The sequence below is a fragment of the Rhinoraja longicauda genome, chromosome 5, assembly GCF_053455715.1.
Source record: "Rhinoraja longicauda isolate Sanriku21f chromosome 5, sRhiLon1.1, whole genome shotgun sequence".
Taxonomy (NCBI): domain Eukaryota; kingdom Metazoa; phylum Chordata; class Chondrichthyes; order Rajiformes; family Arhynchobatidae; genus Rhinoraja; species Rhinoraja longicauda.
The window spans coordinates 83197211-83211838 of NC_135957.1; the positions used below are offsets into that span (position 1 = coordinate 83197211).

The 14628-nt window shown below is 46.8% G+C and overlaps 1 protein-coding gene across 1 annotated transcript in view; it reads right to left on the reverse strand.

The window, feature by feature from the left end:
- rtn4ip1 (reticulon 4 interacting protein 1) overlaps window positions 1-14628 on the reverse strand; it is a 45329-nt gene that overhangs the window by 22646 nt on the left and 8055 nt on the right. Inside the window, exons 4-5 of the mRNA XM_078399856.1 lie at window positions 9139-9263; window positions 4379-4427 (exon numbers count right to left, since the gene is read on the reverse strand). Coding sequence (XP_078255982.1) covers window positions 4379-4427; window positions 9139-9263 — 174 coding nt within the window. The remainder of the gene's footprint in view (window positions 1-4378; window positions 4428-9138; window positions 9264-14628) is intronic.

Consider the following 14628-nt stretch of genomic DNA (forward strand, 5'->3'; position numbering starts at 1 on the left):
CGGAGGTCCCCGAGGAAATGCACGCAGGTCACGGAGAGAACATACAAACTTTGTACAGACAACACCCGTGGTCAGGATGGAACCCGGATCTCTGGCGCTGACAGGCAGCAGCTCTACTGCTTCCCCTTTCAACGAATCCAAAAGTAGTTGAATTAAAAATAACACCAATCATTGTTGATAGATTTACACGTCGTAGGATCAGAATTAGGCAATTCGGCCCATCAAGTCTATTCTGCCATTCAATCGTGGCTGTTCTTTCCCTCTCAACCCCATTCTCCTGCCTTCTCCCCATAACCCCTGACAATCTGTCAATTTCCACCTTAAAAATACCCACTGACTTGGCCTCCACAGCCGCCTGTGGCAATGAATTCCACAGATTCACCACCCTCTGGCTAAAGAAATTCCTCCTCATCTCCTTTCTCAACGCACGTCATTTTATTTTGGGCCTACCCCCTCTGATGCTAGACTCTCCCATGAGTGGAAACATCCACAACCATTGTAATTTAATCTAACACACTAAATGCAGAAAGTGGAACAGGTGGGGCTGGGGATAGGTGGGGAATCATAGCCATAGAGCCAAAAAATGCCCTTCAGCCCAACCTGCCCATGCCAACCAAGATGCCCCAACTACACTAGTCCCATGTGCCTGCATTTTGGTTCATATCCCTCAAAACCTTTCCTATCCACGTACCTGTCCAAATATCTTTTAAATGTTGTAATAGTCCCTGCCTCAGCTACCTCCTCTGGCAGCTCGTTCCATGCATCCACCACCCTTTGTGTGGAAAGGTTATCCCTCTGGTTCTTGGTAAATCTTTCCTCTCTCACCGTAATCCAAGGTCCTCTGGTTCTTGATTCCCCTACTCTGGGTAAAAGTTTCCGTGCATTCACCATATCTATTCCTCTCATGATTTTATACACCTCTTTCAGATCACCCCTCAGCCTCTGCGCTCCAGGAGTGAAGCCAGAGTCTGCACAACCTCTATCTACAGCTCAGACATAGAAAAATAGGTGCAGGAGGAGGCAATTTGGCCCTTCGAGGCTGATCCTGGGGGCAGAAGGATTGATGGGGCTGGGGGGGGGGACGGGGGGCTTACAGGGCTGTAACTGTTAAAAGCATAGTAATGCGATGAGCGGACCTGGGGACTAGCAAGCAGCACACCACATGCCTATCGGCATTTGCTGTTGGCTTCTTTTTTTAGTTTAGTTTAGTTTATAGATACAGCGCGGGAACAGGCCCTTCGGCCCACCGAGTCCACGTCGACCAGTAAGAGAAATAGGTCGGGTAGATGCACAGAGTCTCTTGCCCAGAGAAGATGAATCAAGGACCAGAGGACATAGATTTAAGGTGAAGGGGAAAAGATTTAATAGGAATCTGAGGGGTAGCCTTTTCACACAAAGGGAGGTGGGTGTATGGAACAAGCTGCCAGAGGAGATAGTTGAGGCTGTGACTAGCCCAACGGTTAAGAAACAGTTAGGCAGGTACATGGATAGGACAGGTTTGGAGGCATATGGGCCAAACACGGGCAGGTGGGACTCGTGTAGCTGGGACATGGTGGCCGGTGTGGGCAAGTTGGGCCGAAGGGCTTGTTTCCACGCGGTATCACTATGACTTTATGACTAAAACTCCAAATGTGCAAACTCCACACAGGTAGCACTCGAGGTCAGGATCTCCAGTGCTGTGAGCAGCTCTACCAGGCCTGGGTTAGTAGATGTGGAGAGAATGTTTCCACTAGGACCAGAGGCCATAACCTCAGAATAAAAGGACGTACGTTTAGAAAGGAGATGAGGAGGAATTTCTTTCATCAGAGGGTGGATAATCTGTGGAATTCATTCCCACGGAAGTCAATAGATATTTTTAAGGTAGAGTTTTGACAGATTCCTGATTAGTAAGAGTGTCAGGGGTTAAGGGGAGAAGGCAGGAGAATGGGGTTGAGAGGGAAAGATAGATCAGCCATGACTGAATGGCAGAGTAGACTTGATGTGCCGAATGGCCTAATTCTGCTCCTATAACTTATGGATTTATGAACTTATGAACTAGCTAGACCACCCGTTATGATATAATATTACTAAAAGAAACAGAAACTAAAAGCTTTTCACTGTACCTCGGGACACGTGACAATAAACTAAACCAAAGAAACCAAAAAGACTGGTGAGAAAACTGATCCAAAATCCTCAGAAAATAATCCCAATTAAACTAAATTAATATCCGTTTATGCAGCTTTGTGTAACCACAACACCTTTCCTCCGAGTGATTTATATTTGATAAATAATCATTAGGCAGGTTAATTTCCACTTCACCAGTCCGGATTGGAACTCATTAATTTTCTATGGCTTGGCTTCAGGGACTGTGAATGAGGCCTGTGTCGGCACAGAGAAAAACATGTAGCTGTTCCAACCCCAGATGGCCAGTTACATCGAGGGATCAAAAACACAGGAAGCATGGGACCTGGAGATATTTTGATCCAAACAAAACCCAAACAGATTTATCCAGGAGAAAGAGCACTCTATTGCGGCATTTAACACTCCATAACAGCATTTTAACGGACACTTGGTTAGTTAGTTTAGTGTAGAAACATAGAAAATAGGTGCAGGAGTAGGCCATTCGGCCCTTCGAGCCTGCACCGCCATTCAATATGATCATGGCTGATCATCCAACTCAGTATCCCGTACCTGCCTTCTCTCCATACCCCCTGATCCCTTTAGCCACAAGGGCCACATCTAACTCCCTCTTAAATATAGCCAATGAACTGGCCTCAACAACCTTCTGTGGCAGAGAATTCCACAAATTCACCACTCTGTGTGTGAAAAAAAACGTTCTCATCTCGGTCCTAAAAGACTTCCCCCGTATCCTTAAACTGTGACCCCTTGTTCTGGACTTCCCCAATATCGGGAACAATCTTCCTGCATCTAGCCTGTCCAACCCCTTAAGAATTTTGTAAGTTTCTATAAGATCCCCCCTCAATCTTCTAAATTCCAGTGAGTACAAGCCGAGTCTATCCAGTCTTTCTTCATATAAAAGTCTTGCCATCCCAGGAATCAATCTGGTGAACCTTCTCTGTACTCCCTCTATGGCAAGAATGTCTTTCCTCAGATTAGGAGACCAAAACTGTACGCAATACTCCAGGTGTGGTCTCACCAATGCCCTGTACAACTGCAGCATACAACCGAGGTACATGGAGTCACAGAACCAGAGAGTCATACAGTGTGGAAACAGGCCCTTCGGCCCAACTTGCCCACACCGGCCAACATGTCCCATCTACACTCGTCCCACCTGCCTGCGTTTGGCCCATATCCCACTATGGTTGGAGCCTGACTACGGGTGCTGTCTGTACGGAGTTCTCCGTGACCGGGTGGGATTTCTCCAGTTTCCTCCCACATTCCAAAGACATGCAAGCTTGTAGGTTAATTGGCCTCGGTAAATTGTCCCTGGTGTGTAGGATGGAACTTGTGTATGGATGATTGTTGTCAGCATGGACTTGGTGGGCCGAAAGACCTGTTTGCACGCTGGATCTCTAAAAAATGTTTTAAAAGTACAAAGCACTGGGAGGTGGGATTAATAAGAATGCCCACTGGTACAGTTGGGCTAAATGTATGATTCTTTGACTCTACGAATGTAATTGAAAAGAGATAGGTATGATTGTTAACAACCAGTGTCCAGATCACACTAAACATAGAAAATAGGTGCAGGAGTAGGCCATTCGGCCCTTCGAGCCTGCACCGCCATTCAATATGATCATGGCTGATCATCCAACTCAGTATCCCGTACCTGCCTTCTCTCCATACCCCCTGATCCCTTTAGCCACAAGGGCCACATCTAACTCCCTCTTAAATACAGCCAATGAACTGGCCTCAACTACCTTCTGTGGCAGAGAATTCCACAGATTCACCACTCTCTGTGTGAAAAAAAACGTTCTCATCTCGGTCCTAAAAGACTTCCCCCTTATCCTTAAACTGTGACCCCTTGTTCTGGACTTCCCCAACATCGGGAACAATCTTCCTGCATCTAGCCTGTCCTGACAAGTTAATAACGATCTCACCGTCTCCATCACAGGAGATAAACTATCGACTGACATCTATTATAAATCTACTGACTCCCACAACTGCACTTCTTCCCACCCTGCCTCCATCGTTACTTTTTTGCATGCCCTTCATTCATTTGTTCTACAGTATATCTCTCGATATCACTGTCTATATCTCGTTTCCCTTTCCCCTGACTTTCAGTCTGAAGAAGGGTCTTGACCTGAAACGTCACCCATTCCTCACCTCCAAAGATGCTGCCTGACCCGCTGAGCATACTCCAGCATTTTGTGTCTATTTCCGGTTTAAATGAGCATCTGCTGTTCATTCCTGCACAAGTTAAGAACGTGCATTTCTTTACCTGAGTAGCAAAGGTACCGACTCCACCCGATCCTCCAAGGATCAAAACCCTACATTGAAGAAGTTTTTAAAAAGTTACAAAAAATTAATAAACTACATTTTCATCTCTGGAAATCTGAAATATTATTGCCTTTACATGAAACAAACCGGGTGGTGCTGCGATGGCAGCCTCGCGTACAGTCTGTCTGTCCCTTTACATGAAACAAACCGGGTGGTGCTGCGATGGCAGCCTCGCGTACAGTCTGTCTGTCCCTTTCGTGTTTTAAAAATATTTTTAGTGAGTTTTAAAAGTATGTGTTAATGTTCTCTGGTTTGTTGATATGGGGGAGGGGGGTCGGGGGAAACTTCTTTGCAATCTCTTACCTTGCCGGAGATGCGATTGTTTTCCGGATCGTATCACCGGTCGCTCTGCGGCCTAATATCGTGGAGCTGGCGGCCTTGATCAAGACTGACTTTGAGCCTTACCGCGGGGAGTGGACTTACCATCAGAGCACACAATCCCTTGCCTGGGATCGACGCTCCAACCGCGGGCTGCGGACTTTAACATCGAGGAGCTCACAGTCTTGGGTTGAGACTAACGTCGGGAAGCTCCAAAAGTCGCACGACGTTCGACAAGCCCCGACCCGGGGTAGATCGCCCGGCGCGGGGGAGCTGAGATTCCCCACCCCCCCGATGCAGGAGCTTGATCCTGAGGAAGACTGAGGAATGAGGAAGGCCCGCCACCCGCTACGGGAGTAAGATTGTCCCGTCAACGGAAGGTTAGAGGCCCCCGACCGCTGGAGGATAAAGGGAGAGGTTGAACTTTTTAATCGCCTTCCATCACAGTGAGGAATGCGGAGGAGTCACTGTGGTGGATAGACAATAGGTGCAGGAGTAGGCCATTCAGCCCTTCGAGCCAGCACCGCCATTCAATGTGATCATGGCTGATCATTCTCAATCAGTACCCCGTTCCTGAATAAGGGTCTCGACCCGAAACGTCACCCATTCCTTCTCTCCCGAGATGCTGCCTGACCTGCTGAGTTACTCCAGCATTTTGTGAATAAATCGATTTGTACCAGCATCTGCAGTTATTTTCTTATACTCCCCGTTCCTGCCTTCTCCCCATACCCCCTGACTCCGCTATCCTTAAGAGCTCTATTTAGCTCTCTCTTGAATGCATTCAGAGAATTGGCCTCCACTGCCTTCTGAGGCAGAGAATTCTACAGATTCACAACTCTCTGACTGAAAAAGTTTTTCCTCATCTCTGTTCTAAATGTCCTACCCCTTATTCTTAAACTGTGGCCCTTGTTCTGGACTCCCCCAACATTGGGAACATGTTTCCTGCGTCTAACGTGTCCCATCCCTTAATAATCTTATACGTTTCGATAAGATCCCCTCTCATCCTTCTAAATTCCAGTGTATACAAGCCTAGTCGCTCCAGTCTTTCAACATATGACAGTCCCGCCATTCCGGGAATTAACCTCGTAAACCTACGCTGCAGGCCCTCAATAGCAAGAATATCCTTCCTCAAATTTGGAAACCAAAACTGCACACAGTACTCCAGGTGCGGGTGTTCATGTTAAAATGTATTTTGTGTGTTCTGTTGCTTTTTATTGGTATGACTGTATGGCAAATGAAACTCCTCGCATGTTGCAAAACATACTTGGCTAATAAAGTATGATTATGATTATGATTATGATGAATATACTTAGTTCAGGAAAATATAAGTAGTGATGTGGAATAGGAATCAGGATAGTTTATTGAATATTCTGGTTACCTTGGAATGTACAGCACTAAAAAATATCTGCATTTAGTTTAGAGACACAGCATGGAAACAGGCCCTTTGGCCCACTGAGTCCACGTCGACCATCGATCACACGTTTACACTTGTTCTATGTTATCTCATTGTCGCATCTACTCCCTCCCCACTAGGGGTGATTTTACAAAGAGGCCAAACAGACTACAAGCCTGTACGTCTTTGGGATGTAGAGGAAAACCGGAGGAAACTCCAGCAGTCACAGGGAGAACGTGCAAATTCTACGCACACGGTCAGGATTGAACCCGGGTCTCTGGCGCTGTGAGGCAGCGACTTTACCAGCTGTGACTCTACCAGCTGTGCCACCCACAGGTTTGAGTGAAGAAAAATCTGATAACTTGGGAAAATATTAACTGTTTCCTGGCTGCAGCTGCCCTTGGCACAGTCACTCGAGTCACTCATTCACTTGTATTTTGGGAAAGAGCAAACATGTGCTGATCCGAGGTTAGTGGGTATAAGGTTTACAATTTTGGTGGATTTAAGTTTTGTAATTTAACACACCAATCACGCAAAGCTTTTCCACGGTTCAATGCTACTTAATGTTACATGTACCGAGCGAGGTACAGTGAAATCCCTTTTTTGCATGCAGTTCAGTAAAAGCCTTACCATAAATGGGCAGAATCATATCCAAGTGCAAGAGAGTGCAAGAACAATTGGATTATATTACATACATTACATTATTATATTACAAGAGTCATGAACAATAAATTAGGGCGGCACAGTGGCACAGCAGTAGAGTTGCTGTCTCCCAGCACCAGAGACTGGACACTCTTTTAAATGTTGTTATAGTTCTTGTCTCAACTACCTCCTCTGGCAGCTTGATCCATATACCCACCACCCTTTGTGTGGAAAAAGATGCCTCTCGGGTTACTATTAAATCTTTCCAGACTAGGGGTGCTGCCTATACAGAGTTTGTACATTCTCCCTGTGACCGTGTGGGTTTTCTCCGGGTGCTCTGGTTTCCACCCACACTACAAAGACACGCAGGTTTGCAGGTTAATTGGCTTCTGTAAATTGTCCCTAGCGTGCGGAGGATCGTGCTAGTGTGCGGGGATCGCTTGTCGGCAAGTATTCGGTGGGCCGAAGGGCCCGTTTCCTCGCTGTATCTCTAAACTAAACCAGTGTTCGGTGGGCTGAAGAATCTGTTACCAAACTGTATCTCTAAACTAAACTAAACAAATAGGGCGGCACGGTGGCGCAGCGGTAGAGTTGCTGCCTTACAGCGAATGCAGCGCCTGAGACTCAGGTTCGATGCTGACTACGGGCGCCGTCTGTACGGAGTTTGTACGTTCTCCCCGTGACCTGAGTGGGTTTTCTCCGAGATCTTCGGTGTCCTCCCACACTCCAAAGACGTACAGGTATGTAGGTTAATTGACTGGGTAAAATGTTTTTAAAAAATTGTTCCTAGTGTGTGTAGGATAGTGGGGATCGTTGGGCGGCGCGGACCCGGTGGGCCGAAGGGCCTGTTTCCGCGCTGTATCTCTAAATCTAAAAAAATAATAAATCAGAAAATAAAGAAAAGAGGTGGGATGGGGGCAAGAAGCCATTAAATTGGCAATTCTACTGTAAAAAAATTATGTCCTAAATGTTGTGCATAGTCTACCTTGCTCTATCTTCACTGTGCATGTGAATGTTACTGTTGTTGGGAGGGTTTATTATTGGGTGTGTAGAAGTACATTTAGTTCTACTTTCCTAAAAGTAATCATTGCAAAGGAACTGTTTACAGCACATATAAAATGAACCCACACTGGTCACAGTGTATCATTAAACACAGTAACGGATCTGATTTTTATTAAATGCTAAAGTGTGAAACTGCACAGGAACAGGCTTTTCGGCCCACAATATCCGTGCTGAATATGATGTCAAGTGAAACTAATCTCCTCTGCCTGCACATGATCACTAACCCACCATATCTGAGTGCCTAGGCAAAAACCTCTTAAGTGCCACTATTGTATGTGTGTACGTGCCTCAATCATGGAGGTACCGCAAAAAGCTTTTTCTATATGCTATGCTGCAATGAATTCAACAGATTAACCACCAGATTCTGACTAAATAAATTTCTCCTCATCTCCTTTCTAAAGTTACATCCTTTTATTCTGAGCCTATGGCCTCTGGTCCTAGACTCTCCCACTAATGTCATAGAGTGGTACAGTGTGGAAACAGGCCTTTCGGCCCAACTTGCCCACGCCAGCCAACATGTCCCAGCTACACTAGTCTCACCTGCCTGGGTTTGGCCCATATCCCACCAAGCCTGTCCTATCCATGTACCTGCCTAACTGTTTCTTAAATGTTGGTATAGTCCCTGCCTCAACAACCTCCTCTGGCTACTTGTTCCATACACCCACCACCCTTTGTATGAAAAAGTCACCCCTCAGATTCGTATTAAATCTTTCCCCCTTCACCTTAAACCAATGTCCTCTGGTCCTCTGTTCACCTACTCTGGGCAAGAGACTCTGTGCATCTACCTGATCTTTTTCTCTTATGATTTTATACACCTCTATAAGATCATGCCTCGTCCTCCTGCGCTCCAAAGTATATAGTCCCAACCTAATCAACCTCTCTCTATAGCTCAGACCCTCAAGTCCTGGCAACAGCCTCACCAGCGTTGTTTACAACTGCAAAACATGATCTCCCAACTTCTATATTCAATAGTAGACACAAAATGCTGGAGTAACTCAGCGGGACAGGCAGCATCTCTGGAGGGATGGAATGGGTGACGTTTCGGGTCGAGACCCTTCTTCAGACTGGCTTCTATATTCAATACTCTGACTGATGATGGCCAATGTGCCCAAAGCATTTTTTGACCACCCTATCTACCTGTGACTCCACCTTCAAGGAACCATGAACCTGCACTCCTAGATCCCTCTGCTCTACAACACACCCCAATGCCCTACCATGCACGAGCGGAAACATCCTCTCCACATCCACTCTATCCGGGCACGCGCGGTGAACGAGGCCTCCATTACCGTTTGCCGCTGCAGTTGTCTTTGTTCAGTCCTCCAGTGGTCACCAGGGCCGACCAGGTCGTCAGGGCAACATAGGGCAAGGCTGCAGCTTGGCTGTGGTTGAGCGCCTTTGGCTTGTGGCCCACCTGGTGTGAACAAGGCCTCTGGTTAGAAGAGTGGACTAACTTTCAAGATATTTTAGCCCCCTTTGGGAACAAAAGGGCTGGCTCCATAGAATGTTGAAACTAAACAGAACAATGGGAGAGCTGTCCACAGGCTCTTCAGCCCACATGTCCGTGCCGAACGTGATGCCAGGTTAAACTCGTTTTTGTTTCGAGATGCAGCCTGGAAACAGGTCCCTCGGCCCAACGAGTCCGCGCCAAGCAACGATCGCCCCGTGCACTTGTTCCATCCAACACACTCGGGACAATTTACAGAAGCAAATTAACCTACAAACCCGCATCTCATTGAAATGTGGAAGGAAACCGGAGCACCTGGAGAAAACCCACGCTGTTAACCTGCGATAGAAGTTAACCTGCATTTTGAGAGGGAAAAGCTGAAATCGGATGTATTGGTATTACTGCTGAGTAAAGGTGACGACAAAAGCACGAGGGAGGATCTAGCTAAAGTTGATTAGAAGGGGACTCCAGCAGGAACGACGGTGGAACAGCAATGGCAGAGGTTTCTGGGAGTAATGTGGAATCGTTTCATTCCAAAGAGGGAGAAACGTGCTCAGGAGAGAATGAGCCCACCGTGGCTGACAAAGGACATCAAAGACAGCATAAAAGCAAAAGTGAAGGCATCTAACATGGCAAGGAATAGTGGGAAGCTAGAGGATTGGGAAGCTTTTAAAAATCAACGGAGGGTAACCAAAAAAGCAAAAAGGGGAGAAAAGATGAAATATGAATGTAAGCTAGCCAATAATAAAAAAGAGGATGGGTGGCACGGTAGCGCAGCGGTAGAGTTGCTGCTTTACAGCGAATGCAGCGCCGGAGACTCAGGTTCGATCCTGACTGCGGGCGCCGTCTGTAAGGAGTTTGTACGTTCTCCCCGTGACCTGCGTGGGTTTTCTCCGAGATCTTCGGTTTCCTCCCACACTCCAAAGACGTACAGGTATGTAGGTTAATTGACTGGGTATATGTAAAAATTGTCCCTAGTGTGTGTAGGATAGTGTTAGTGTGCGGGGATCACTGGGCGGTGCGGACTTGGTGGGCCGAAAAGGCCTGTTTCCGCGCTGTATCTGAAATATGAAAATATGAAAAGAAAAAAAAAAGTTTTTACAGATAAACGAGAGACAAGAGTAGAACTGAGATGAGGAAAAACTTTTTTTAGAACTGAGATGAGGAAAACCTTTTTTTAGAACTGAGATGAGGAAAAACCTTTTTAGAACTGAGATGAGGAAAAACTTTTTCAGTCAGAGAGTTGTGAATCTGTGGAATTCTCTGCCTCTGCCAATTCTCTGAATGCATTCAAGAGAGAGCTAGATAGAGCTCTTAAGGATAGCGGAGTCAGGGGGTATGGGGAGAAGGCAGGAACGGGGTACTCATTGAGAATGATCAGCCATGATCACATTGAATGGCGGTGCTCGAAGGGCCGAAGGGCCTCCTCCTGCACCTATTGTCTATTGACATTGGATGACTAGAAACTGACACTGGAGAAATAATAATGGGGAACAAAATAATGGTGAATGAACAGAATAAGCCTTTGCCTCAATCTTTAGAATGATAGACACACCGACGTGCCTGAAATTCAAGAGAGTCAAGGGGTGGAAGTCAGTGGAGTGGCTATCATTAAGGAGAAGGTGCTTGGGAAGCTGAAAGGACTGAAGGTGGATAATTCACCTGGACCGAAAGGACTGCACCCGATAGTATTAGTTGTGAACTTCCAAGAATCGCTAGAGTTGAATGGTTCCAGAGGATTGGAGATTCGCAAATGTAATGGAAAATCGCAAATGACAGGTACATGGATAGAACATGTTTGGAAGGAAACACGAAGGCAGGTGGGACTAGTTTAGAAGGGACATCTTGGTTGGCATGGGCAAGTGTTGGCATGGGCAAGTGTTGGCATGGTCGAAGGGCCTGTTTCCATGCAGTATGATTCTATGACTCTGTGATGGCAACGGGTCCACATTTTCAAAAAATACCAAACTTCATTGTTAGTTCAGAAACTACGTGCTGGAGTTAGCGGGTCGGGCAGCACCTCTGGAGGGAAAGGATAGGTGATGGTTCAGGTCGAGACCCGTCTTTAGACAGAAAATAGGAGGAGGGATAAAGAGCTGGAGGCGAAAAAAGACCAGGACCAACCGTGGCCGGCAACAAATGACCTCAGGCGGGGTGGCTATTGTTGGCTATGGAGGGTGTGAGCTCAAGAGAAATAATGTGGAGAACTGTGGAACTGGTCAAACTTCTAGGATGGAGGAAGGGGGGGGGGGGGGGGTGTTGGTAGAAGTTACTTACAATTAGAGAATTCAGCCTTCAAGCCTGGGGTGTAAGCTCCCCAAGCGATACTCTAGCACTGTGTGTCTATCTTTGGTATAAATCAGCATCTGCAGTTCTTTGTTTCTTCATTGTCAGTTTGATTGGTTTTATACTCGTCCACTTCCTAAAACCATAACGCGTACTAGCGATGCTCGACAACAAGCCCATTTCTTTCAATGTAGAAAAAACTTCAATCGATCTTTCTCGGGTTCACAACACACTAGCTGAGACGATTCAATAATATTTCAGTTGAAATGTTGCTCAACCCAGTGCACATTGACGCATCAGTAGAGTTGCTGCCTCGCAGGGCCAGAGATCCGGGTTTGATCCTGTCTACGGGTGCCGTCTGTACGGAGTTTGTACGTTCTCCCCTGTGACCTACATGGGTTTTCTCCGGGAGCTCCCATTTCCTCCCACACTTCAAAGACGTACAGTTTATAGCTTAAATGGATTGGTAAAATTGTAAATTGTCCCTAGTGTGTGTAGGATAGTGTACGTGTGCGGGGGTTGCTGGTCGGCACGCACTCTGGGGGACCAAGGGCCTGTTTCCGCGCTGTATCTCTAAACTAAATCAAGAGTGAAGTGACACTGCAAAGGCTTTCTCATCGCCTCACATGGCAGAGAAACAGCACTCCCTGTGCCAACCACAAACATCCCTGCTTTCATTCCTTTTCATTGTCATTCATGCTTAGTATCATCATCATACAGCCCAGAAAAGGCTCCTCGACCCAACTTATCCACACCGACCAATATTTCCCATCTACACTAGTCCCACCTGCCTGAGTATGGCCCATATTACACGAAACCTATCCTACCCATTTACCTGCCTAAGATCGGCACTGAATCTGAAAAAGTTAATGTTCATAAGTTATAGGAGCAGAATTAGGCCATTCAGCCCATCAAGTCTACTCCGCCATTCAATCATGGCTGATCCATCTTTCCCAAAGATCCCATTCTCCTGTCTTCTCCCCATAATCCCCGACACCTATACCAATCAAGAAATGTCGCCCATCTTTTTTCTCCAGGGATGCTGCCTGACCTGCTGAGTTACTCCATCACTTTATAGACAATAGGTGCAGGAGGAGGCTATTCGGCCCTTCGAGCCAGCACCGCCATTCAATGTGATCATGGCTCATCATTCTCAATCAGTACCCCGTTCCTGCCTTCTTCCCATACCCCCTGACTCCGCTATCCTTAAGAGCTCTATCTAGCTCTCTCTTGAATGCATTCAGAGAATTGGCCTCCACTGCCTTCTGAGGCAGAGAATTCCACAGGTTCACAACTCTCTGACTGAAAGTGTTTTTCCTCATCTCAGTTCTAAATGGCCTACGCCTTATTCTTAAACTGTGGCCCCTTGTTCTGGACTCCCCCAACATGTTTCCTGCCTCTAACATGTCCAACCCCTTAATAATCTTATACGTTTCGATAAGATCTCCTCTCTTTGTGTCTATCTGCGGCATAAACCAGTATCTGCAGTTTCATTCTACGCGTGTACCTGTCTAAATGCTTCATTATGACAGTATCTATCTCGACTACCTGCTCCAGGTAGTGTAAGAAGAGGGTCTCGACCCGAAACATCACCCATTCCTTCTCTCCTGAGATGCTGCCTGACCTGCTGAGTTACTCCAGCATTTTGTGAATAAATACCTTCAACTACCTGCTCCGGTAGCTCGTTCCATGCACCTACCACTCTTTGGGCAAAAAGGCTGTCCCTTTGGTTCCTATTAAATCTCCCCCCCCACCCACCTCACCTTATATCTACCTACTCTGGACAAAAGACTCTGGCCGACTCATTTGATCGATCTATTCCTCTCATGATCTTGTACATACCTCTATAAGATCACCCCTCAGCCTCTTGCGTTTCACACTGCACCAACTCCTGTATATTTCAGCATCAACCACCAGAATAAATCAATTAATTTTCTAACAACTGAATCTTTCTGATTACTAATGATTATGCTTAATTAGCAGAACTGTAGTTCGTAAACAAATTAATCTCTGCGATGGAGTTTATGATGAAACAACTGCCAATTAAAAGCCAGAGATTTGGATTGGAATCAGTACCAGGGGAAATCTGCGGATCTGTTTCCCCTTTTACACTCTGCTACCTTGGCCAAGGGTTTCCTGGCAATTGTCAAAGTTCCAAACAAAACCAGGTTAGAACTAACAGGAATACAAGAGACTGCAGATGCTAAAAGCTCGAGCACAGCAGGTCAGGCGGCAACTATGCAGGGAATGGGCAGGCGATATTTTGGGTTGGGATTCAAAGAGTGATACAGGGTGGAAACAGGCCCTTCGGCCCAACTGGCCCACACCGTTCAATATGCCCCATCTACATTAGTCTCACCTGCCTGCGTTTGGCCCATATCCCTGTAAACCTGTCCTACCCACGCACCTGTTAAATATTGTGATAGTCCCTGCCTCAACTACCTCCCGTGGCAGCTTGTTCCATACACCCACCTCTTCTTCAAGCTGACAGAGTAAGGGGAGAGAAAGAAGGAAAAGAGAGAGGGGGGGGGGGGGGGGAGGGGAGGACAGAGTGACAGGTAGATACAGGTGAGAAGCGGATTTGATTGGCAGATGGGTGGGGTGAATTACAATGGCTAGAGGTGTAAAGGAGACAAAAGGTTGTCAGATGAGGAGAGAAGTAGATGTGTGTGTGTGGGGGGGGATAGGGAGGGGATAGGGAGGAGGGGATAGGGAGGGGGGATAGGGAGGGGATAGGGAGGGGGGGATAGGGAGGGGATAGGGAGGAGGGGGGGATATGGGGGGGATAGGGGGGGGGAGGGGGATAGGGAGGGGGAGGGGGATAGGGAGAGGGAGGGGGAGGAGGGTCTACAAGCCTGGGCCCACAAGATCTCGAGAAGGAAGATCATGAGGGGAATAAGGAGGCTGATTATTATCTCAATTGTGTCAGGTTAGGTAAGGGGGAAGTGCAGCGAGACCTGAAAGTTGGTGTGCAGGTACAGCAGGCAGTGAAGAAAGCTAATGGCATGTTGGCCTTCATAACGAGAGGATTTCAGTATAGGAGTAA